The sequence below is a fragment of the Melozone crissalis genome, unplaced genomic scaffold (assembly GCF_028551555.1).
Source record: "Melozone crissalis strain CALT ecotype California unplaced genomic scaffold, PUWL_Pcris_2 ptg000018l_1, whole genome shotgun sequence".
NCBI classification, from domain to species: domain Eukaryota; kingdom Metazoa; phylum Chordata; class Aves; order Passeriformes; family Passerellidae; genus Melozone; species Melozone crissalis.
The window spans coordinates 35,315,809-35,340,565 of record NW_026535796.1 but is presented as its reverse complement, the minus strand read 5'-3'; the positions used below and the strand labels follow the sequence as shown (position 1 = coordinate 35,340,565).

The window sequence follows — 24,757 nt, the reverse complement described above, 5'->3', positions numbered from 1 at the left end:
GCTACTCATGTAGTTGTGATTTTTTCCCCCACAGCACAGTATGGCAAATAATCCTTCCCCACTCCCAGCAGAAGACAGGCTGTGGAGAGAGCTTATGCAGTGCACCCAGAGCCATCCATGTCATCAGGGTAGGACTCCCCAGCCCAGACTTTGCAGAAGGCTCCAGGGTAGGGGCCACAGGAGCACCTGCTCCCATAGCAAAATTTGGGTGCTGCCAATGCCCATGTCACAGGAGCACCCAAGCAGCTTTGCAACCCTGTACCCTCCCATGGAGACCCCTACAGGATCCGTTTCTTGTGCAGCCACTGCCTGGCAGAGAGAGCAAATGCAACAACCAAAGGAAACCATGGGAAGAAGACCTTGGACACAGCTCCCTTGAGTAAGACTATGGAGCAGTCTCAAAAATGAAGGAGTTCCATCAACCACATAACCTGGGCAGGATGAAGACTGAAGAGCACACTGCAGGAAACAGCCCTCAGCCAGCAACGGCTGCAAAGGCAACCTGACACAGCCTGAGCAGCTCTCCATCACATTCACTGGCTTCAGGAACTCTCATTCCCTGGGAACACAATTGAACAGCCAAGTATGGTTTCTCCAGGGTAAGACTCTTCTCCCCTAAAATTGACTGTTCAGCCTGTTGTGCAAAGTTATCAGTGGTACCACACTTAGCTGACTCCTGCACCACATCTGTCTGCGTTCCTCCCTTTGTCTTCCTCTGCTGCTCTCCCCAGTCCACACCAATGTGCTTTAGGCTCATTGATACCCCAAAGTCAAGTCCTCAGTTTGCATCACCTCATTGCTTGGGTCTCCAAACCAGCTGTTGCAGAACAGCTATTTGCCTACTGACCTTTTGCTCACAGATACTACAGTTACAGGCTTGCTCTACTCCAGTTAAACTGATGGCACAGAGAAGCTACTGCAGTCCCAGCACATACTGGGTGCAGTGCAGGCTGCCATGGGACTCACTGCCCTGTAATGTATGCATCTCATATTGCCAAGGTTTCCTTTCAGCCTTATCAGCATGATGGATAGTTTAGCCTTGGTGAAGTACAACACAGCAATAACAATGCCCCCCATGACTTTTTTTTTGCCACATTTTCATTAAGAGTGATATGGTATTACCAGGCTTCATGCATGTCACTTTGTTTATTAGCTACCATTTAGTAACCTCTGCCATCTTTGCTTTATTGAAGCTAGATGTACTGCTAGGCTGAGGGCTGAAAGGAGAGAAAGGGCTCATGGTACAGCCACCCTGGGGAGATGCTTGCTTGTGTACATCAATGCTGAGCCTGAAGCTGCAAGCCTGCAAATCACCACCAGCTAATGAGCATTTTACATGAAGACTTGTCCTGCTAGGTCAGTCCCAAGTCCTGTAACCTTCTTAGCAAAGCTTCAGTTGCAGGAAGAGACCTTATGAGTGTTTTTTATGCTCATATGTATCAGAGTATGGAAAAGTAGCCTCAGCAAATAAGACTCTGAATCAAATGGAAATAAAAAGAAAGTAAAACAAAACAGAAGAATAGCAAAATGCCATGCCTCCTTCCTACTTGACTGTTCCTGCAGTCTAGGTGAACAGTCTTTACCAAACCACCAGAAGTCATGAGTACCTGGTTACAGTAAGCAGCTCAAAAGGGAAGCTGTGCACAGAGCATCCCGAGTTCTGACATCGTCGCTGATCTGGAGTGACATGGAGAATGGCACAGAATTATGCTCTCTGGGTCAGCCCAAAAAGGTTGGTAGCATTTGACAAGGTCACCATGAGCTGTACAGGGTCAGCAGAAGGTGTGTGGGTAAGAGTATGGTCAATGTCCTGCCCAGGGCTCCCTCAGGCACTGCTGTGGATGGACACACAGCCATGTTCCCTGCAGGGAACAGAGGCACTGATCACTACCCCAACAGGTGTAGCTTCAAATACCTGTCAGGGAAACTTCAAACTGTCTTGATGGGACCTGATTACCATCACACAGAGATCACTGAGCATCCTTCCCACTCAGGAAGCCTTCTGCTGGATGTGCATGTAATTTACTCCCTCCGGGTTTAAACTCTATTTAAATCCTGCATTAGCCACAACAGGGTCCTGTGAAGGCACCCACTGCCTTCCAGAAGGCACTGGACATGCAGGTTTTGCCCAAGAAAGGAGGACACAAGAGGCAGCTGGCTGATAAAAACTGCAAGGCAAGTAATGCAGGCTGGCATTCGCTCACCCACAGCTCCACAACTGAACCAAACAAAAACAGTTGGTAAGCCTGGACTTCAAAGCAAAGACAAGACCCGGTCAGGGATGTTATCTCATGTCTGAGCACAGACAGCGACACAGAAGCAGAGCTGAGAAAGCTGAAACTCAGATCCAACCTCATCCCACAGCACCGACTCAATGGCCATGTGAGCCAGCTCCATGCCATGGCTTCACCAACAGGCTGGCTGGGAGGGCCCACTGGGCATCTCACTCCTCTTCTGCCCTGAGGGAGACTCCAGCCAGCAGACCGGCTGAGCCACTCTGCTGGCCAGCCAGGATGGACACCCTTTCTGGGTGAGGTGTCCTGGCTTTGCACCACCCTTCTGGTGAAGTTCATTGGTAACTTTGCAAACTCTGACTTGTGGCCATCAGCCCTTGTTTACTCATTGGTACTGCCAGAAGATTGGCTCTTTCAGAGCCTCCAGCCATTATCACTTCATCCCTTTACTTCTTCCTTCCAGGATTTAACAAGTCCATCTCCCTTACAGGCTATAGGAATAGGTCCTGACCATGTCATGTGCCCTCCAGCAGACCAAATACAGTTCTCCAACATCTGTCTTCAACCGAGAGAACAAAGAGGACATAGTTTCAGGTGTGGACTCAGTAGCACCAAGCAGAAGAGGAGAACAATTAGCCCTGGACATGATTTCCACTGTCAGTTCGTGTTCACATGGGGTCCCCTGTAACCCCTTCCTGCAGGGCTGCTAGTCCACTAGTAGGTTTTCCTAGTTCTAGTGGTACCTCATAGAGTAACATGTGAGGTATGTCACCATCACCTGTATGATTTTTGAAAAAGGTAATTTTTCTCAGGCAGATAATTAATTAATTAAATTATAGTCTCTTGCTGTCCAGGTCTTTTACAGTCTTGGCCAGCACCTGAGCAGATGGCGGAGGAAGGATGACCCACATCCTGCAGGCACCTCAGCAGGGCTGATTGACGGCCAGTCCTTCCCGTTCCCCTCCCTCTCCTTTCCTTTTTTCATCCCTCTCTCTGCTCCCATCTGAATGCTGGGCATTGTGGCCCAGCCCACTGTGTGTGACAGCTTCTTGCATGCTCCAGGACCCAGCAGGCTGCCCACACCCCTCTGGATGCAGGGTACAGGGGCAGATGGAATAGTAGAGGGGGATGCAGGATGCACAGTGGAGGTGGGGGAAGAGCCCTGCCAAGTGATGCTCTGGAAGAGGGAGTCATTGGGAATGACTTTGACACTGGCCAAGCTGCACTCAAGTCACAGTTCATAAGATGTATGCTGTGGGAAGCACCATGTGAATCATTCTGAAGCTTCTACACTGCAGCTGCATGAGGTTTGTACACCTCTGCAAGATGGCAGACAGCACCATGCAGCCTTGATCTGCAAATCTAAATGCCACCCACCTGTCAACATTAGCATTCTACTAGATGGGCTAGGCAAAGGCTATGCTGCCCAGCCTGGACTAATGCTCTCTCTTGCTTTCCTTCAGCTGGATGTGCAGAAGCACGTTCACTTCATACCTAAGATTCCTGGAAGTTTTGCACAGCAACTTCATTTTCCCTGACTGCGCCATTTTCCACCTCCAGCAGATGTAATGATGGCACATCTAAATGCCAGATTAAATATCCACTGGTTTCCCAACACATCTGAGAGCACTGACAGCATTAGGATTGGTGATGCCATATGGCTACAACAATGTACTTCATATTGCAGGAGCTGAAAGAAGCCCATCAGTTTTGCACCTCTGACCACAGCTCTAACCCCCATGTTAGTCCTGAGGAAGAGTTGGTGGGGTGCAAGGCTAACATTTAGGGTCTGCACCAAACTTCAGTTCACTCACAGCTGAAGCTGGGCAGACAGCAGCCCATGTGCTGCCTGTAAGCAAAGCAGCAGAAGCTGTGTTTGCTGGTGGTGAAAACACCATTAAATGCAGGTTGGAAGGAGAGGCCACATGTACAGACCTGGTCCAGGTTACTCATGTCTGACAACTGCAAATTGGGATGAGAAAGTGTCTTTTCAAAATCCTATTAACACATTCACCTCTGAGAGCTTTCAGCAAAAAGACAAGGCAGGAATGTTACAGGGTCAAACACCATGTGTTTGCTTGTTCTTTCTTAAGACAAACCTTCATTGATTGACTGTGGGAAGGGTGAGAGCTGAGCACAACTGATGGAGGAGTCCCTCTGCTAACATTGCAACACAGAGCTTCCCAGCAGAGACTAATTACAACAGACCAAGCCCTGCCAAATATTCCCTGTTCTCTGCCTGCTGCACAATGCCAGAAACAGTCTGAGGGGCTGCTGATTCCCCACCACTTTTAGAGTCAGGACTCTCCTCAGGTAGCAGAACTAGCAGTCATGTGGTGGGATTTTGAAGAGTGAAAGAACATGCATGGCTGAGGGTGGCTGTGAGCTTGACAGCCAATGTAAATGACAGCTACAGGGAGCCTCTCCACAACATGGGATCCTCTAGAAATGAGGGCCTAAATGTGGGATGAGCTTTACCCACAGATGCAAAACCCAAACAGTGCTCTGGTCAGTATATCCAGCCATGAACAGGTAAAGGCATTTGCAGAGGCAGCTACAAGGTGAGGATGTGCAATTGGTGACCATTACTAGAGGGTTTCTTGGACTTCAACAAGGCACACCAGGCCAGCTTTCTGAAAGGAGCTCTACTTGTGATAAGAACAAGTTAGGTCCACCCATGCTGGCCAGCCTACCAGCTGTAAGTGCCTGAGCAAGGCACAGATTCAGCCAGACTGCTCACATGAGCCAAGATTAGTCATGTACAGGCTGCAGCATCAGTATTCCAGGGCCCCAGTGACTCTTTGTCAACTCAGGAGTCTCATCCTGCAATTACCACCACTCCATTCCCTGATGCCATCATATGACCCAGAAGTCAAGGGAATCTCTGACCTGTCATTGCAGGGGTTGGAGACAAGCTTTGCAAGGACATTCAGTCACACTGGGTTTCTCTTTTGATCTTAGTAAAGATCAGAGAGCACATCACTCCTGCTGCTGCCCCCAAAGCAGGAAGGGCTCAGAGAGCTAATGCCAGGATCAGGTGACTGACTACCCAAAGAGACCTAAAACTCACATTCAGCAATACCTTGTCCAGAACCCTGCCAATCACACACCACTTCTTGGCAGTCCTGAGCCGGCCAGTTCTGCCGACATGCTTGTGCATGTACACAGCCACTGTCTGCACATCTGCAGCCCCCCCCTAACCCACATGCCCAAGCCTACCAGCAGCCAGGTACCTTTTCTGGATTACTTTCCTTCCCTTTCCTGCACAGCCACCAAGATGATTGATTTGCCAGGGACTCACACACACACACTTACCTGCACTCTGTCCCCTGCTCCCCTTCCCAAGCAAATAAACTCACTTCAAGGTGGGGTTCACACCTGTGCAAGTTGGAAAATCGTATGGAAACTGGAAGAGTGAATGGCCTTCTTGTGGCTTGCTCTCAGACACAGTTTGGTGTAACTCTCAGCTTAGCAAGCTTGCTGACAGTACATGGACATTCCCATCCTATCCTTCACATCCCCTTTCACCAAGATAGTTTGAGAAAAGCTGAGATGATGTAAACAGCCACCTTCATCCACCTTTCCTGGCTAAAGGAATTCTTACAAGCAGCAGAGCTGTATCCCAGTATCTCAATTACATCCCACATAAAACAGACATCTAGGTGAGGCTTTCTGTAGAAAAAATTGCAGAATCAAAGCCATCAGACCTGTCACTTGCACCACTGAGCAAATGGCAGGTTTTTGTCTGGGCCAGAGCAGTAAAATGTCACAGGCAGTGACAAGGTGAAATGCTCACTGTGCCAAGGGAATGGTGACATCTCACAGATGTGCTGCAGTGCACTCCCACAGGCAGGGAGCAGGCAGGCTCAGTGTGGATCTGGGAAGGGTTTGAGGTGTCCTCCCAGCAGAAAGATGCCTGCTCCTGCATTCCATCCCAGCACACATGTGATGCAGTGCCAGAGGACTCAGATGCGGCACAAACCTCTTGGACAGAGAAAAGACCAAGTGGACATTTTGCTTACAAGGAGTTGCCGGCACTGCCTGGCATCACTCCCTTGTGGAGAAATGGAAACAGGACTTGGGTTAGAGACCCAAACATAACTCTAGTGCACAGCCAAGCATCCCTCCCCCAAAGGTCTTCGATACAACACATTTATTTTGTCATGTGGAAATATTGTACAGTACATATACATTACCAGCAGTTTAGAGCACTGAGTTGTCATTCCTACTGCCTTCCTGGAATTTCAGAAGAGGGGCAAGATCACTGTCCCCTTCTCCCATTTCACCTGCAAAGAAACAGGCCAGGAGAAGTCCAAAAACAGAGGCATTTGCTGACAGGACTGGAGATGAACCTTAGAAACTTGGACTCCCAGTCCACCACTCTCACCATTTGAGTCCTCTTTCCCTGGAGCTAGAAAAGAAAACCCTAGTGACAGCTTTCCACAAGGTCTCACTCCTCTGAGAAACCTTCTGCACACCTAAACAGAAATCAGACTAAGGAGATAGCACAAACTAATAGAAACCCTATTGCATTTTAAAGGGACTTACCACCTCTGAGGGTCTGAGAAATGTTTTGGGGCATTCTAGGTAGGGCTGGGATTCTCTTAAATTCTTTAAGATTGTTGAAGAAAGAGTCAAAGAGGCATTTGCTTCCAGCACAATCCCACTAGAATCTGAGTGGAACTTAACTTGCACAAATGAGGAAAGAAGGTATTCTTACCTGTCTTTCCTGGCACAAGGTATCATGCACCTACTTTTCCTAAACCACAAAACAATAGGGCTCTGGTACCAACTCAACCTCTCTGTGCCACAGAGGAAGCTAATGCTGTAAAAGAAAAGGACAGTGCAGTGTGTAATGTGGAGTAAGACCCAAAAACAGACAGAAATAGTCAGAAAGACAAATGTGCCATGGAGAGCAGAAGGGAGGGAGGGAGCACCCAGGCCTCTCCCACCAGTTCATGTCAGTATGTGAAATGCTGCATCCGTCTCAGGAGAGCAATGACCCAGTTCCCCAGCTGGGACCCCTTCAGCCACAGAAAGAGTTCATATAAGTTGATCTGCCACAGGCTTAGGGCTTCTGTGAGTGAGATCTGGGCCCTCCTGTAAAGCGAGTGACTCTTGCTCCTCTGGTACCTAGAATGAGAGAAACAGCTGCATTAGATCCAGCAGGAAACAGCCCAGGAGGCAGGAGGCCTGTCCTACATCTTCTGCACGACTGACGCTCCCCAGGGGTGGCAATATCCCCCATCTGGAGAATTCCCAGGGAGCAGGGATTTTCTCTAAGCAGTGCTTCCGAGGAGCTGGGGACCACCTTTCTTAGAATGAAACTGGCAGAAGAGACAGCCTGCTCCCTTGAGAACTCAGTTCTCTTCCCACTATGTGTAGTGATCCTGGGACGTGGCATTCCTCTGCTTCTATGCCAGCTTCACCTCAGCTCACAGAGACAGGTGCACACTCGTATTGCTTTTCCTGGTAGCACACTTCTAAGAGTCCAGCAATCCTGACACACAGACTCCAGGAAAAGTATTTCTTCACCTTTCTTTAGCAGGGGCTGATTGGGATTCATAGGTCCCTCATCAGCCCAAGACATAACTGTTATTTCATCTACAAGGAGGAAGAATCTGAGGCAGAAGTGCATTGATTCATAAGAGTCACAGAGGGAAATCACTTGCACAACTCCTGTTCCTGGCTTTTAAACATCACCCTGATCTTCAGTCAGCCCAAGCCCCTCAATCAGGCTGCAGTGAACTTTCAGATCTATGCTACTCACATGCTTAGTGGCAATGCCTATAATGGGCAAGAAGCCCCTTCTCCTCCTCTGGGGGGAAAAATCCTAAATCCTTAACCTAAGGCCTCCGACTCTAACCCCATCTCCAGCCCCAGGGTGACAGGCTTGTCCTCTGGAGAGGGTGATGGGTGTAAGAACAGCACAGACAGAGGCTGAGATGTGTAACTGAGCAAGGGTAGGACCACAATGAGAGGAAGAGATCCACAGCTAACAATAATAGGTCAAGAGGTTAAGTCAGAGCCTTGTCAGGCTCCCTGAGTGAGGCCCTAATAAGCCTTAATGGCCCTGACTAGCCTGGAACCACCCCCAACCCTCTGCCCATAGGCCCAGGAACTTCAGGTAATCTCAGACCTGCACCTTCAGTTCCTGCCTGAGCTACACTGGAAGAGTAATGGTCCTCAGCTCATGCCCTGCTGTGAAGCCCCATGGCCTGGACCTCAACTCACATACTGACCTCTTCGCTTGGCCTCAGCCCTGTCTGGTCACCATCGACCTGCTTGACAACCACCAGACATAATCTACAGATGGAGTTTGTGGTTTGTTCTTGAGTTGCACCATCACAAGGATTCTGCCTTATCATGTGAACTTTTGATTGGATCCAACCACCATCTCAGGGTCTGTCCTGCAGCTCCTTGTCTGGCCTCTGATGCCTGGCTAAGAGACTCACGTGGAAACAGCTCTGATGCAGCAGCGAGACATGTTGAGGAAGGAGCTGGCACTGGCCCGCGTGTGCAGGGCTGACTCAATCCCCCTTAACAAGTCGTTGGTCTTCAGCAGCAGCAGCATCTGGCGGGGAACGTTGTTGAGGAGCTGGGTGATCTGGGGTAAGTAAGCAGCAGCGTTGGACCGGATCTCCATGTCCTGTGGCCAGCCAGGTCATGGCAGGGAGAAAGGAGAGAGAAGGTGAGAGTACATGGCAAATTCAGGTCCAGATGCAGCTGAGATTGGCCAGGAAGAGAACAGTGTTTTAACAGACCATGACAGTAGGCCAGAAGCTACAGAGCTCTGTCTGCTTTCCTGCAGACACTGGGCACAGCACTCATAGCACAGATCACTCTTGCCATATCCCATCTGCCCCTCAGTGAGGTAAGGACCCATCCTCTCACTGGCAGGATTAATAGCCTCTCAGGAGAACAGCCACTCACTGCTGTCTTGGTTCTTAGTCCTAGGCAGCCTGCAGCAACCAGATCTCAATACTGCCCTTGGAGACTTCTCACCTCACCAGCCCTAAACTGGCAGAGCTGAGGTAGCAGAATTGCTCAAGAAGGTGGAGGCATGCTGCAAAGACAACCAAGCTGCTTGCTCTTCACTGCCCCATGAAACTCGTGGCTCTATGTTATATTGATGAAGCCGTTTCCAAGGCCTAGTTTAGTCCTCTGTCCTCAACACAATTCAGCAGAGGTGAGAAAAAAATTATGTAGTTAAGCATCATGCTAACCCAAGAGATAAAAATCATCAAATTGTCATCTGTCAGATCTAGATTTAAATCCTGTATGACAGCAGCCAGTAGCAGATAATTAAGGAAAGAGTGTAAGTTCAAGGCAATCCTTCATTTTGTCTCGTTCTCCAGATTCCAACAAACACATTGCCTATTGAAAGAACCCAGTGATAACTTAGGGACTACAGCCTGAGCCATTTAAGATGAGCTCCTCTCCAAATACAAGCCACCACAGCATGCAAGACAGTCAGCCATGCCTCTTCTTCATGTTTTTAGATCTGAGAGCTCCCTCACCATCCCAGCAAATGTAGTGTAGCTGGGAGCTGATCCTATATGCATACCTTGTCCCCACCTCTTCCTACAGAGGCCACGACATAATCATGACATGAAATCCAAAAACAAATCTCTGGGACATCTGAAATCTACAAAATCCAGGAGGACAGTAAATAACTTCATACAGGAAGGAGGCTCCTTTGTGGGAAATGACAGCTCTAATGCCTTCTCTTCTCTGGAATGAGGGATGGTCTCTATTGCATGACATGGGATCTCACTCTCTTTGTGAACTTCAAACTTATTATAAAGCAACAGAACTGCACAAACTGGGTGTGCAGGTCATGATGGTCAGTGATGTACATAGCTCACACAGCACCATGGTTGCTGCTGACAAACCAATCTTTGTGTCCTCCTGCCTCCATCACTAACTAGATACACAAGGCTTCAGCAAGAAGATGCTTAGCTCTCCTAAATGTTGTTTTGTTCCATTATTTGTTGGCAGAAAATTCCTCCCTGATTATCTCTTATGCCTTTCCCCAGCCAGCATCATTGCAGAGCTTACATTATTTTCCAGACATAGGCTTTCTTTTCTATTTCTTTTCCTTTTATTTTTAGCTCCAGCTGCTTGCCCACATCACAAAACAACCACATGATCAGTCATCAGAACTGTCACTTTCTGTCAAGGGCAAAGCTTGTGTGCAGAGGAAGAAATAAGCTAAGCCACAGGACCTGAGAAAAGCCCCTTGGCTGCAGCTGCCGAGGCTGCTGCAGGATGCAGCAGAAGACATCATTAAATCAGATGAGATGAGGCTAGCAGCCACCCTGAGCAATCAGCTGCCTGGCCCTGGCTTAAGGCAGGAAAAACCATACCTATGGCAATCCTCTTACATTTGCCCAGCCTGCACCTAAATTCTCCAGTAATATGAATCAAAACCTCCCCAGACCATCTACACTGGCATTTCACTGCTTTGCCACTAGATCTAGCTTTTCTCATGTTTAGCTGAATTTAAACCCATGACTGCTTGTCCTGCTTGCAGCACTCTAAGTGCTGCAAGAAAATCACTTATAAAAATCACTTCTACAATTCTTCCTGACCTACTTTTTCCAGATTTTTTTCTGACCTAACTTGCTCAGACCTACCTCATGGGTTGCATCTGCTTGGCCACTAGTCCTTGTAGATTCCTACTGGACTTGCCCCAGTTTCATCAAACCTTTCTTGAGATGCAGTGTCCCAGACTGAGTACAGTACTACAGATAAGATTTTGTTTCAGGAAGGTTGTTTCCTTGTCTCACAGGCTATTGTCATGTTGATACATCCTCAGGCACACTCTCTGGAGCTCTGCACTGATGGTACCTGCCTACACAGCACTCAGCTCTTGCTGCTGATAAAATCTTTCAAATTCACCTCTAAAGTAAGGGCAAGCAGCAGCTCATTTCCTAATGCCACAGCAAATCTGCTCAGCTCCCCATTATCTGCTGCAGGATTATCTAGTTTCAGCATTAATTGTGTCATGTAGGCAAAGACAACAGAGCTGGTTCCATACACGCAATTCAACTCAATGACAAAGTTCATTAGCACACACAGGGTACTATGTAGCTGCAGCTACACCTCTGGTGTAACCTTCACAAGCAAGTTGGGAATAAACATTGCTCACTAACTCAGATTCAACACTGCCCTTGTAGTATTGGAGTCAATGCTGTGTCAATTTGCTTGGGCACCTCTGAACTTTCTTCTGGAGCTACCAGCTCCAGAACTCACCAGATCGAGCACAGATCTGTTAGCTAGTCATTATATTATTTCTGACGTGCAGAAAATTAACTCAGGTAATTGGGAGGGAGGGAGAGGGTCCATTACCCAAGATATCTGACCAATTCATTGCTATGCATAATGGCAAGCCAGTACAGCAAATTCTGCCACATCCATCACAATGAAGGAACTTTTGGAAGAGAATTTCATAGGACAGTATTGTAACACTACTTAAATTAATTTCATCCACTCTACTACAGATGTGTGCAGATAAAAGCAAAGGATACAACACACTTCTACTTACAGACACTCGTCCATTGGCTGAATCACATCACTTCATGACCTTCTCTAGAAAGAGCACATAGGCAGGGCTGCTACTATTCTTAAGGTAGGGTATTGTGTGTATCAGGTGTGCAAGGAGGCATGAGAAGGATCCCAGCATGTGTGGATACGAAAGGGTGGAAAATGTAAGTGGCAATTTCCCAGATTTGTAGTGATTGAGTTGACAGGATCTGCAGTTAAGTAACCTTGACTCCAAGTTAATAAGGTTTTTGATTGGGAGGTAATTTCCAGGGTTTTTAAGTTTATATCAGTGCTGATAGTCATTTACATGAATAGTGACAATGCATTATCCTTCTCATGTCTTCCCACTAAACCTTTATATTTCCTGTACCTTATCCTAGCCTCCTTGATGGTTTCCCGAACAGCTGCATTCAACACTTTTTTTAAGAAAAGGACAATCCACTAATATTTCCCCAGCCAGAAATGGTGAATACTTAGGTATTAAAATATTATACAAAATTTAAGCAGCCCATGACAAGTGAATCTGGGAAATTAAATTCAGCCACTATAAAACATATTGCATATTTCAGAAGGAGTTCTGGCTCTTTTCTAGATCAGCTATCATTGCAGAAATTGCTGCAGAACTTCCAGGGATTGCCCAGGACTGCTGTACTATCAGTGGTGCAAGTGATTTCAACATGAAAGGCACTGAGGAGAAGCAAGGGCACATGTTAGGGAAGGACACACAAGACCTACCTCACTGGCAGAGACTGGTGACTGGTCAATGCCCCTGTTGACAGATTCCCAAGATCTGGCAGTCAGCATGCAGGCAAAGAGAGGATACAAATCCCCTGCCCCAAGCCGCCGGCTGTACTTCTGCACCCTCTTCATATCAGCCTTGATGAGGGCCTGCCAAAGGCGGCAGTAGTCCATGCGGAACGACTCGCTCAGCACCTGGCAATAGAGACACGGTTCCCAGAAGCCCACAGAGGACAGGAAACGGGGAAAAAGTCTTCCATCCCTTACCTCTGCCCTATTCTCCACTTCAGAGTCATAAAATACCATTAGAGCATTATGGAAGTATTAGGAAAAACTCATTCATATGTGCTGAGAGGGGCAAGGCTGCAGCCTGATGCCCAAAGGCAGCTTCACAAGGCCCTGGAAGCTCCTCATACCCACATACCTGGTAGAGCCCATGATCCAGGAGGATAATGTGAGCTTTGCCAGAGACTGGGCACTTCTTCACTAGCACATTGCCTGGGTGTGGGTCACAGTGCACAAAGCCATTCACAAAGATCATTTCACTGTAGAGCTTCCCCAAGTTGCGAGAGATCTGTGAGGAGACAAGAGATGGTCACACGCTGCCACCCACAGTAGGGTGCCTGCCAGGGAGGGGAGGCAGCCTCTCTGTGATAGCCCAGGAAGCAAGGGTCTGGACATGCTCATATTCTCACACAGAGCTCCTGCAGCTCCTCACACTGATGGAGGCACAGGGTGGCTGCGGGCATCAAAAGGTAGCAGGGTGGTCCAAGGCATTCAGGGAAGGATCCATGCAGGAAGCACCATGAAGGTGTTTGTGGGATCACAGGTTATTTAAAGCCACTTGTCTAGCATAAAAAAAAGAGATAGTACCTGTGGGTAGGAATGGGGTTTCTGGTAATGAGGAGGAAAGTGGGACAGCAGAGAGAGGCAGACATGCATTCACAGGGAAGGCAGGGAAATTGCTGCTGGGTGGGTGAGACTGCTTGGAGGAAGACTCAGGTGCTTCCACTCATGGATGGCAGCAAGACACGGTGAAGAAGGGGTGAGGGAAGACTCAGCTAGTCAGTCTGCCCACCAGAATGAACATGGGCTCCCTCTCCCCTCCCTCCATTCTCTCCATCACACTGTCCCCCATATTGCCTCTTCTGTTCCTCAGACCCATGCTAATCTGATTTTCAATATCTGTGAAGATGAAGAAGCAGAGAAAAGCTGTTTAAAACATCCTATCAGTGCTGTGTCCCTCATACTATTGCTCCTTATCACCAAGAGATGTTATTAAAGTTAAAAACCTCCTAGGAGAAAGCAAACATCCCCAGGGCATGAGATCAGTCCCTTGCCATGCACTAACACAACAGCCTTGCCCTGCCATCCCTCCACCAGCTCTCCCTACCATCCCAAGAGGCACAGTGCTCCACAGCAGAGTGCTGAACAAGCAATTAAAAGACAGTTGTTATAAATTATTCTAAGCATATCTCCAGACACACTCTGTAAGCAGCAAACTGGCAGCTGTCCCCATAAGCAGAGGTGGTAGAAGAGGTAACAGGGATAGTAATGACAGCTCATCCTGCAGAAAACCAGACAGACAACAAAGGGCTTGCTTTACTCTGAAACATGGCAACCTCTGAGAGGAGCATTCACTATGAATAGTGGCCAAGTAACTACAAATGAGAAAAAAGAACAAGAACCCTTCCTGCAGCACACTAACAGGGACAGTGGTAGGATCAGGTGAAACCATCCTCTGTCCCTCAGGTGGGACCTGGAACCACTGCTGAACCACGTGAATGCTGGCCCGCCCCACGATGAATCACCCACACTGACGAACAGCACAGCCCTGTGATCTCCTGTACTGCAGCTTCCCCAATGCCATGCAGGTGTTATTTTAGGTACTGACTGAGGGGAGTGATGTTTCCCTTCTGAATCACCAGCAGAGATCACCAGAGCCATGAAGTGACCCTTACAAGTCTCCTTGATCGGCAAGCTCTAAAATTAGATAGGACCAATGTACCAGGTGCTGTGATCTCATATAAGAGCTGAGTAGCCCTTCCTGACAGCCCAAGGACAAGCCAAATAGTCTGCTTTAAGCCCATCACATAACTCATTCACAAAGCCTCTCAGGGACCCATACACCAGAAGGAATGGACTCAGACATTATGACCGATCACAGCACCAACCCTGACACTGATGCAGACACTGGGCTAACCACACTCGGCCCTCACTGTCTCGGCTGTTTGTCTTCCAAGGGCATGGAAAAACACAGGATTTTAGAAGATGAGGACTTGGGGACAATCTGGGGCCCAACATGATGCCTCATACCCACTGAACACAAGTCCAGACAAGGACTGGCAGTTCTGCAAACCTATTGATTGGTTGTAGCTGAAGAGGTTGTGAAATCTCTATCCTTAGAAGTTTTACAGACCCGACTAGCTAACACCCTGAGTAAGCTGGTCTGACCTTATAACTGACCCTGCCTTAGAAGATTTGAGAGAAACCTTCCTGAGGTTCCCTTCCAAACCCAAATATCCTAGGATCCTACAAAAATGCCTCTCACCAGGTTATCCATGCCACCCTCATTAACAGCATCTTATGATACGGCTGCAAGTTCCATATGCAGAGATGGTCCCCCCGTCCTGAGTCACCATCAGTAGAAAAGTGACTAAATAGACCTATGGTCACAGTCTCTTGCAGCCCATAGTGCAACACAAAAGCAGCTTGAGATCCATCTTCCCATCCTCCCATGAAACAGAAGGGTCATTTCTCTGCTCAGACTCACAGGCTGGATCATGGGAAGAAAATGTTCACTGCAAGATCCACATCCTCTCGCTCTTCCCTGCTGTTCTTATAGTTACCTATTCCCCAATATACAACCCTGACTATCTCCAGTATCTTCAACTAAACTTTGACTTCTTTAAGACATATGAATGTATTCTGTACTATTTCATTAGCATACAGAAGATATGTTACAGAGATTTATGATGCAATCATATTTCTGCAAATAGTCTTCACTTTCAGAAAAAAATTACCATGGAGCTGTGGTGCACACTAAAGTATTTTCACATAATTTTGTCTGTTGCCATGCCTCTAAAATAGGATACAAAATAAATTAAGACAGAAAGCAACAATACTGTCAAATTCTAAACAAAGTAGGAAGCTTTACACTCTAGGTCTTAAACTGTAGTATGTGAATAGCAACATATCATAATTCAGACAAAGGGAGTTCACATTTCTTGAGAAAAAGTTACGGAAAAAACCATTAAACTTTTATATACATTAATTCCTCAGTACTGTGCCTTGTCATTTCAGGCCCTTATTCCACCCTTATTGAGAAGGCCACTGGATAACTACAGAATTCACTTTGGAAGAATACGGCTAGGTGAAATGAGAAAACAGACTTATGAAAACTTCTGCTCAGGAGAAGGGAGGAATTCAGCACACATTTAGGCTATGTAAGACCTCAGGGTGAAGGTGCATCACAAATTAGAAAAAAGGTTGCAATGATTTACAGAAGCAAAGACCACAGTTAAAACACAGGCTTTTTGTTATGACACAGAGAGGTCATCAGTCTTTCCCTGTGTATCATCCAACAAAAAAAGGTCTTTATCATTACCAGTATCCCCACCAGTGTCCCCCAGCATTGTTCTGCTGCACACTGTAAAAAAATAATAATCAGTCTTGGAATTCTGCATTCACTTCCAGACACCTCATTAACTCAAGAGATGCAGACTGCACAGAGGGAGTTCAGAAAAAGCAAATAAATGAGCAGGATGCAGGAGGCATTTACTTGGGATAAAGATTAAAAGAGCTGAAGATTCCAAAGCTGGCTAAGGGATGGCAGAGGAGGAACAGTCTACCAGTTAGGAGGTTTGAATAGCAAGGAAGCAGAAGCACCTGTAGCTCTGCATGTGCTACAAGAAATACAACCAGGTAAAAGCGGGTGTCTTGAATGGCATAATTTAGGCATAACACATAAGAACAAAAACTATACTGATCAGCAAGCAGAGCTTAGCTTGATATATCAGGATGACATCAGGCTCTAGGTCTGGCCAGAGGCATGTCTCTGCCTATTGCCAGAAGGAGTGTTATTGCCTAAAAGAAGCTAAATTTGCCTGTCTGCGCTGCAGCAGAACATGAAGACTACAGTCACCAAGTGAGCCTGTGGCCTTTACCAGTCAATGTAAATGCCAACCTGCCATTGCCAAATTATGTGACATGACCATGACATTGTGTCAGGCAAACCACACATTTTCAGCCCAATGTTTTCATTTTGAAAAAAAACAGAGCTGAGGAATAAACAGATTGCTGACAACAATCAAGCAATGGAGTGACAGATACACGTATATGAGCTGGACTTCAGAGCAACCTAAACACATCACCCAAGTGCTTTTTACCTACTCAATCTGACTTTCCACTCGACATTGCTCCTTTTATTCCTTTCTACCACTTCAGTCCTCAGGGTCAACAAGTGCTATTGCTACTCTGGTCCTCCTCTACAATGTCAGACCTCCCAGCTTGGTGTCATCAACAATCTCCTTGATACAGTTTTGTTTGTGTTCAAGTCATTGCCAATCTGTTTAATGAGATTTGTTTGAAGAGCAAATCTCATTGCTTCTATGAATTTCTTACCTGCTTTGCAATTTCCCTACTAATCCCCACTTTTTCTTGGTAATGGAGTCATATCCAGTGTACTAAATATTTTAACAAGTACACCTACTGTATTTCTGTCACCTAACTCAGAGGATCCCAAGCTGTAGTGCAGGTACCAGCAGTGATATATGCAGCCACAATATGTTGCTGCCATCAGTTTTGAAAGCCTAGACAACCTGTCACCCTTGCCCCTCTATGCAAATCAGCACACCCACTGACGGAGCAACGTGACAGTAACAAAACTCTAGAAAGTCCATCACAAGTGAGTGTCTTTAAAAATATCAATATACAAAAATTACCAAGAAACCTTTCAGGAAAGAAAGAATGCATGCAAATTTGAGTTTACGAGCATTCCTACAGTAAAAAGCACATATATCATGCTCATGGGTAGAATGATATAATGCAATGTAACAAACCAGCTTGGGTTATCTGGGGAAAGTCACTGATGCTTTCTTTCCTGGACTTGTGAACAAGCTGCAGTGGTTCTGGCTCTATGCCTCTAACTGACACGAAGAAGAAAGGCAAAGAAAAAAATACTGTGTCGTGGTCCTATATTGATGATCTCACTGCCTGCCCCTGATAAGTCCTAGATGAAACTGCCTGATAGGGCATCATCCCTTCCCATCCTACCTCCATCTGTGACTGTCTCTTTAGATCAGGAGCAGATACTAGTCTCTGGCTTTAATTTGGCTGTAATATTTGCCAATTATTTTAAGAGATGGCGACACTAACTTCTATTGATCTCATTAAAAGTAAAGGTCGTTGTGCAGCTCATTTCTCAGGGCTCAATATTACCTCCTCCGGCCAAAATAATAGCATTGATTTTGGAACCTTAATCGAAGGTTAATTGGATTGAAGACTGTATTGGGTTTTTGCTTGCTTTCATTGTTGTTATTACAGCCATTGTCTAAGGTTTTGCTTAATCCTGCTACGGCAATTCTGGCCAATTAAACTGGTGTCAAATTAGCAAAGGGTGTGGATGGAGAATAGCCACAATTTGAAGCCTTCTCTGCCTCTGCTCTGAAATGGCTCTGATCCATAGTAGATTAGGATGGTCACACAAGAGATCTGATTTCATACCCTGTGATCCACTTGTGAGGATCAAAAGTGCTCTGTTAGGCAGTTCTATTACTATGCAGTGATCTAGCATCACAGCAAGATGATGTCTGAACACACTTGATATCCTGAAGATACAGGAACAGTTTTTAGGACTCCTGGAGTGCCCTCCCAGCATGCCCCATATTCTCTGTTGAGGACTCAGGAAATTATTTTCATGCTCAATGATCCGTCTTCCATGGCATGTAGGTGGGGAGAAATACTCTGATTCATTCACCCAGGGAACTGAGGGACTGACTTGTCAAGTTTGCACAGATTCTCAAAAGGGCACAGCTAGAGAAGACTAGTCATTGTTTTTTTTTTTTTTCTTGCATCTCTGTCAGACCCAAAATGACCATGGGGATCATTTACCTTGGTTTTAAATGCAGTTTTATTTCCTTGGATTTAATGTAAAGCATCTTGTTGAGACTTAAGCAATTGATTGACATCGATGCTCAATACCAACTTTCAGTAAGAAATAGGTCTGTGTGTAATTTAACTCTTTTACCTGGTATCTGTGCACAGTTCAAAAGCTGAAAATAGCAGAGGTCACTACTCCTGTTTATCAGTGCCTTGTGAATTTCACTAAGGTTCAGACAAGATGAAATGTAAGAGAATCTGCAAAGAAACCTCTCCTCAGACTAACTCAGTAAGTGCAAAGAGCAAGAATAGCCATTTTCCCTAGAAACAGTGTTCTTCTCTATGCTCTGCTTCATCTAACACTTGAGTGTTATAAGCACAAATACTTCAGACATGAGAGGTTTCCACTGCTGACAAAAGGATCCCACCCTGGGAAATCCCACTTAAATTTTAGCAGCTACACAGCTACAGCTCCTGACTCTTGGCAGAAGGGTAAATCCCGCACTGAAAGTCTATTTCAAGTTGCAAAGCCGTCAGCTACAGGAAGGTACCGGGCTCTTTACCGAGCTAAGAGATAGTGTTTCAGTGCAGAATCCATTTAGTAACAGAAAGAAGGAAAACAACACAGTAGGATGGAGTAACAGATGGCAATAATTGCACACAGTAGCTCATCTTAAGTACTTTAGCTGTTTGCTTTCAATTCTCAGCTGGACAAAACACTTTTCTGACTTCTGAATCAACCACGGCTCGTGACCAGGCTCTTAGCAAGCTGAAGTACGTGGCATTGTTTCCTTTCCCTGACTCAAATCCAAATCAGGCTGATCATGGGGACTCTTCACTTGGCTACCTGAGCTGGCTGGTTGGTTTGAGGCTATACAGCACATGCCATGAGCACATCTGGAAGTTCCACAGGTCCTAGAGCCCACTGATACAGCAGCCTCTGCAGTGACAGGCAGAGAACTCACGAAGAAGGATGGAGAACTCATGTGGCAGACCAAAGATAATGTTAAGATTCATATGCAAATACAAATGAATCTGGTATAATCAGAATGGATACAAAAGGAATGTTTGTGCCATTTGGGATCTTCTTTAAAATCCATGCTCTAAGTAGCCTTGCTGCCCTTCCTTTCCTCCTGAATATAGTATGCTACAAACCCCTTGAGAGCCCCCTGTCTAATTTTTCTCTCTTCCCTGCTCTACCCACTTCTTCCAAATATACCTTCCCAACCAAGACTGCAAATGTTATGTTTTAAAATAGGAAGAGTCCAGTTTCCAGATGCCCCCTTCTTAGCTCTGCCATGTTCTAGTCTTCCCTTAAAATTCCTGCCATCTCATTCTTGGTAACTCCCTTCTCCAGATTTCCCTTTCACCGTCAATATCCCAGTTGCATGTTCCTCCTCAGCTACACTACAGTGTACAAGTACACTTGTACATGAATAAGTAACTGTTCCGCAGGCAGATATTTCAATGTTTGCACTTGTCTTTAGAAATCAAAGCCTTCTCTGATTAAATGCCATTACAATCCAGCACTTGGACGGATCCAGAGAGATTAATGGGCTTTTGGGCAGCTTTAATGATAATCCTGCTACAGACGGTATTAAGTAAATGTCAGTAACCTGGTTTGAAGGGAGCTTTCACCTCAGGGATCCTTTCCATTTAGAGGAGAGAGGCTCAGCTTGCTTTTCAAGGCTGCATTGTCACAAAAACGAAATCCTGCTTAGTGAAGACTCCTCTTCCTCCACACCATAAAACAAAAATGGAGTAAAATGATAGAGGGACTGATAAAACAAATATATTTGGGTGATTTATAGGGAGCTAATGCATCTCTTGAAAGCCAAGATTGCTGTCACATTATAGGCCAGATCACAGTTTTGAAACCTGGGTTGCCACCCCCTCCTCATGCTCCTTTCAGGGTCTGCTGCCTTTTTGCCCATCTCCCCACTATGCCATACAGTCCTTTACCCAGGGCAACAACAGCAGCAGCCAATAATTAACCTAAGCAACCTTGTCCCCATCTGCTGCACCTTGCCACAGGATAAGTCTGGGGTGTGCACTGCCCCTACCTCATCTTACTGTGGCCATAACAACAGATCTCTTTTCCCATCACATTATTCTGTCTGGCTCAGTATTCCCCCCTTTCTACCTTGCTTTTTTGGCAATCAGTAAAAGTTAATAATTAACTTCAGGGGATGGGAAGAGGAAAGGAAGAAAGAAAATTCAGTCCTACCACTGAGTTGAGTAACATCCTCTACCTGATTGATGGCTGGAACTCTGAGGTTTATACTTTGCAGTAGTAGAAGTCTGTTGACAACTTTTTAAAAATTACTTCTTAGCTATTATTTAGAGACCAGTTCAGATTCAGGAAAGTATGTGATTTCACTGTTGCATAGATGTATTGCGCCAAGTCATCACAAAACAACCTTCCCAAAGGCATGGATAAATAAAAAAATTAGCAAACATTTTCAACCTACATTACTCCTATCACAAGCAAAAGCCTCTGCAAGTTAGAAAGACTGAAATTAGCTGTTTCTCTACAACTGTGCTATCTCCAGCAGTCTGAGAAAATTCAAAGAAAATCCCAGGGAGCTACACTATGCTAACTACCTCAGTCTCAAAACGGACCTGCTGTCTGAGATCCATGAGGAAGCCCACCTCAAAATCTAAATGTACATATTGCTTAAGAGTCCTTCTGTTAATACACCAAAACAAGCCCTTCTGAGTCTCAAGACTTGAGGAATATTCACTCTTCTATCTGAGTGTGTGGGCTAGATTTCACCTCTGCCTATAGCAGAAGTATAGGATAAACTCACTCAAAGAAACAACTGTCTCACTTTGGACCAGTTGACTTGTCCAGATGAATGGAGCTGACCATGTTTTGCTACAGACAGAACTTTTCAAATCTCTCTTAATAACAAACTTCATGAGATAAAAATAATCAGAAACTGAAGTTGCTCCTTTAGGGTAACAGGAACTTCCATCTTGGAACAAACCATGAGTATCTTTAATGTAAGAGCATGGTCCTCTTTCACTATGTCTCCTTGAAGATCTTCCTAGTTCTGCAGCCTACAGGAAACTGTTCCTCAAAAGGGATTATGTACTTTTCCAAAGAGCACAAGAACAGAGATCTCTCAGACTGATTGCTCCCTTCACAACTTTGTGTACTTATTCTTCTCTCCCATCCCATCCTGTCAGCCTCCATTTTGCATCAAGGTCAAAATCAGTTTTGCACTGCTCAGCACGCCCAATTCAAAGATGGCTGAGAAGTTACCTCATTGACATTGATGCCATTCCTCTCCATATAGGCCCTGTCATTCACTTGTCCCCCTTCCATAAACTCCATGAGAAGCACACGGCTTGTGGAGAGATCCCAGTAGATCCTAGGGACCTGAAACAGAAACAGATGGGTTAGGTCAAGCAACAGCTTGGGAAAGGAAGAAGAATATAACACACAAATCCCAGAAAAGGAGTAAAAATGGAAGCAGCTGAAGCAAGGACTTGGCTTTTTTGATGAGCACAAGGGAGGTAAATTCATCCATCAACCTCTTCCACAGGACAGCAACAATGTGTAGAAGGATAATACACCAATTCAACTACAGTAGGATCTGATCTCATGCAACATTTCTGACCACGCTCTACAGGATTCTGACCACCTCCCATTCCCAGTGATGTCTGAGATACCTTTCTTACCTGCTCTGCAGCTCCTCTAGCTGGGCTGTTTAACTAGTACCTATTGCAAGTTTCTGAATCATCCACTCAGCTCCTTTAGACAGGAACTGCATCTTGTTTGCTACGCACAGCGTCCACTTACGCAGCTTTAAAAATTATAAGCCTTCATCATAAATTGTATCTCCGCAGTGCCCCCTGGAACACGCATGCCTTTGAGCTGACAAACCCTGCATACTTAGGCCATCTGCAATTGAACTGGGAGAAAAATCGAGTGTCACAAATAAGGGACTTGTCACAGAAACCCTGTGAGACCCTTAACTATCTTATTGCCAACAACACAGTAATGAGTGTAAAATGTCAAAGCAGTTTTCATTCAAGCTGTGGTAGATCAAGCTGAGTGAGGTACCAGAGAAGAAGTCTGGTGTCATCCAGGGAGGCAGTGACAAAAGTGTCACTCAGGCTGGCTCCCCATTTTCTAGCCTCCCTCTCCAGACAAATTTCTCCCATGCTGAAATCTCTATTGTCAAGAGCCATTTTGCTGAATTCCCCTTCAAAATTCCTCATGTTACTGTGCTGACCAACCCTCAATCTGCCCAAATCTGCTTTTACACATGGGTGAAGCCACATATGTACATTTTAGCAAAGACATAAGGGAGCTCTGCCCACTCTCATTACTGTGCCCCCCATTACTATGACAGACATATTAATTTCAGATCATACAAATAGTAAGCCAGCTGTGCAGTCCCCTCTCCTCACCCTCAGCCCTGGACTCCAGATCAGCACCTTAGGGCAGGACAGGAAGAGGTAAGAGTTGATGCCCATCAACTGACCAAAACCAGGGGATGACCAGCCAGACCACTGTAGCTCACCATAGCTCCTGAACAAGCAGCATTTGTTCCTTTTAACTATTGACAATACCCCAGTCCCTTACAAACTAGCTGCTTCCCTCCTGTTCCTGTCCTAGAGAAACCATTTCTACTTTACCATGTGTGTGCCACTAGATCAAAGGTTCCTTTGCTGAGTAATTTCAGTGTCTCTCAGTCCCATCATTCAACACCCCTGGTTATACTTTGCATGTGAACCTTGCTTAGACTTCGATGCCATAGATCCACTATGAGCAAGGGAGATTCAGACACTCACAGCCTTCCCAGTTTATCTGCATGCCCATTCTTTGCAGTTAGATTGGTGAGAAAGCCTGCTAACCCCAAAACTAAGAGTTCCCCATCCCATATAGCTCTCTGAACCCTTAGCTCACTTCCAATGACACTCAGTCTTGCCTCAGGATTTACATAGGTAAGTCAGTGGGCTTGTAAAGCGCTATTCATGCTGGCGGAGATGCCTCTCTCAATCACAGCCAAATTCTTCAGTGATTTTTTTAATTACTCACAGATGTTTGGCTCTAATGCTTGTGTGTGGAAATAATTTATCTCTGGCTTTAAAAGCTCAAACAGGTTCACAGCACAAAATCTACTTCTCAGCTTTCTGGCATGTTTAGGAAAATTTATGATACAGAAACCCAATTCTTCTGCTGCTTTTAGGTGATGAACACATCTCTGAATTGGCAGGTCAGATGAGAGGATCCATTATTTAGCCATCTCAAGTCATTTGTTATTGTTACACATATTGATACCATGATAGCTCCTTACCCCAGCAAGGAGGTGATTGGCCGTCTCCATGGGGATTTACCTCACAGTACGCTACTTACAGTGCAATGGACACGCTCTCCAAGGTGCATCACTTCTGATAGGCACCCACTCAGAAAAACCACTCTGGCCTTCCCTGTGGTGGCTTTTACCTGTGTCTATGGGAAGGCCATTGCTGACACTGGGCTTCAAAAGGACTGCTCCATAGCTGGCGTTAGGCAACATGGAATTACATCCCTTTCATGGAAGGAGCAAGGAAAAATTGATAGATCAGCCTGTAAAGCCTAACAAAAACTCACCCTATCTCACACCTCTGTCACTGCTATCTTGGGACTTCTGCACGAACAGGAGGGAACAAGCTCCTTTAGAAGTGTGTATCCACGAAGGTCCACAGGAAGTGTTTTTTGCTGCCTTTTTGTGTGTGCCATGGGCACATCAGTGACTGCAACCATGGCACTATATGTGTTTCCAGAAAGCACACACTGGAGGCTTGTGTCTCTTGTATGTTAGCAAAAGATTTCTGAACATGTGACTTTGAAGATGTGGCCTTATGTCTTTCCAAGACTGAGATGTGTACATGTCTGGTTGTACTTCAGATATTTATCAGTGACCTAAGTATGAGGTGGGGGAGGTGGGCTAAAAGTATCAGTGGGGAAGACCATACACGAGTGTAATTTGGTTTCTGTATGAAGTAACATGAATGCACTAACCATAGATATGTATAAAGGAGAAATGTCCAATTCTAGGGTGAGAATGTGATTTTTTGCAGTAGGAAGGACTCATGTAAATATGCTTTTTCCTGAGATACTACTTGACATCATCAGTTTC

The 24,757-nt window shown here is 45.8% G+C and overlaps 1 protein-coding gene across 2 annotated transcripts in view; it reads right to left on the bottom strand.

Annotated features, from left to right (window-relative positions):
- Positions 1-6,372: 6,372 nt before the first annotated feature.
- ADCK1 (aarF domain containing kinase 1) overlaps positions 6,373-24,757 on the bottom strand; it is a 72,455-nt gene continuing 54,070 nt past the window's right edge. For both annotated transcript variants that reach the window (XM_054275547.1, XM_054275548.1), the window contains 5 exons: positions 21,889-22,005; positions 12,946-13,095; positions 12,519-12,716; positions 8,690-8,883; positions 6,373-7,367 (listed from right to left, as the gene is read on the bottom strand). In XM_054275547.1, the coding sequence (XP_054131522.1) occupies positions 7,196-7,367; positions 8,690-8,883; positions 12,519-12,716; positions 12,946-13,095; positions 21,889-22,005 (831 nt within the window). In that variant the 3' untranslated portion in view covers positions 6,373-7,195. The remainder of the gene's footprint in view (positions 7,368-8,689; positions 8,884-12,518; positions 12,717-12,945; positions 13,096-21,888; positions 22,006-24,757) is intronic.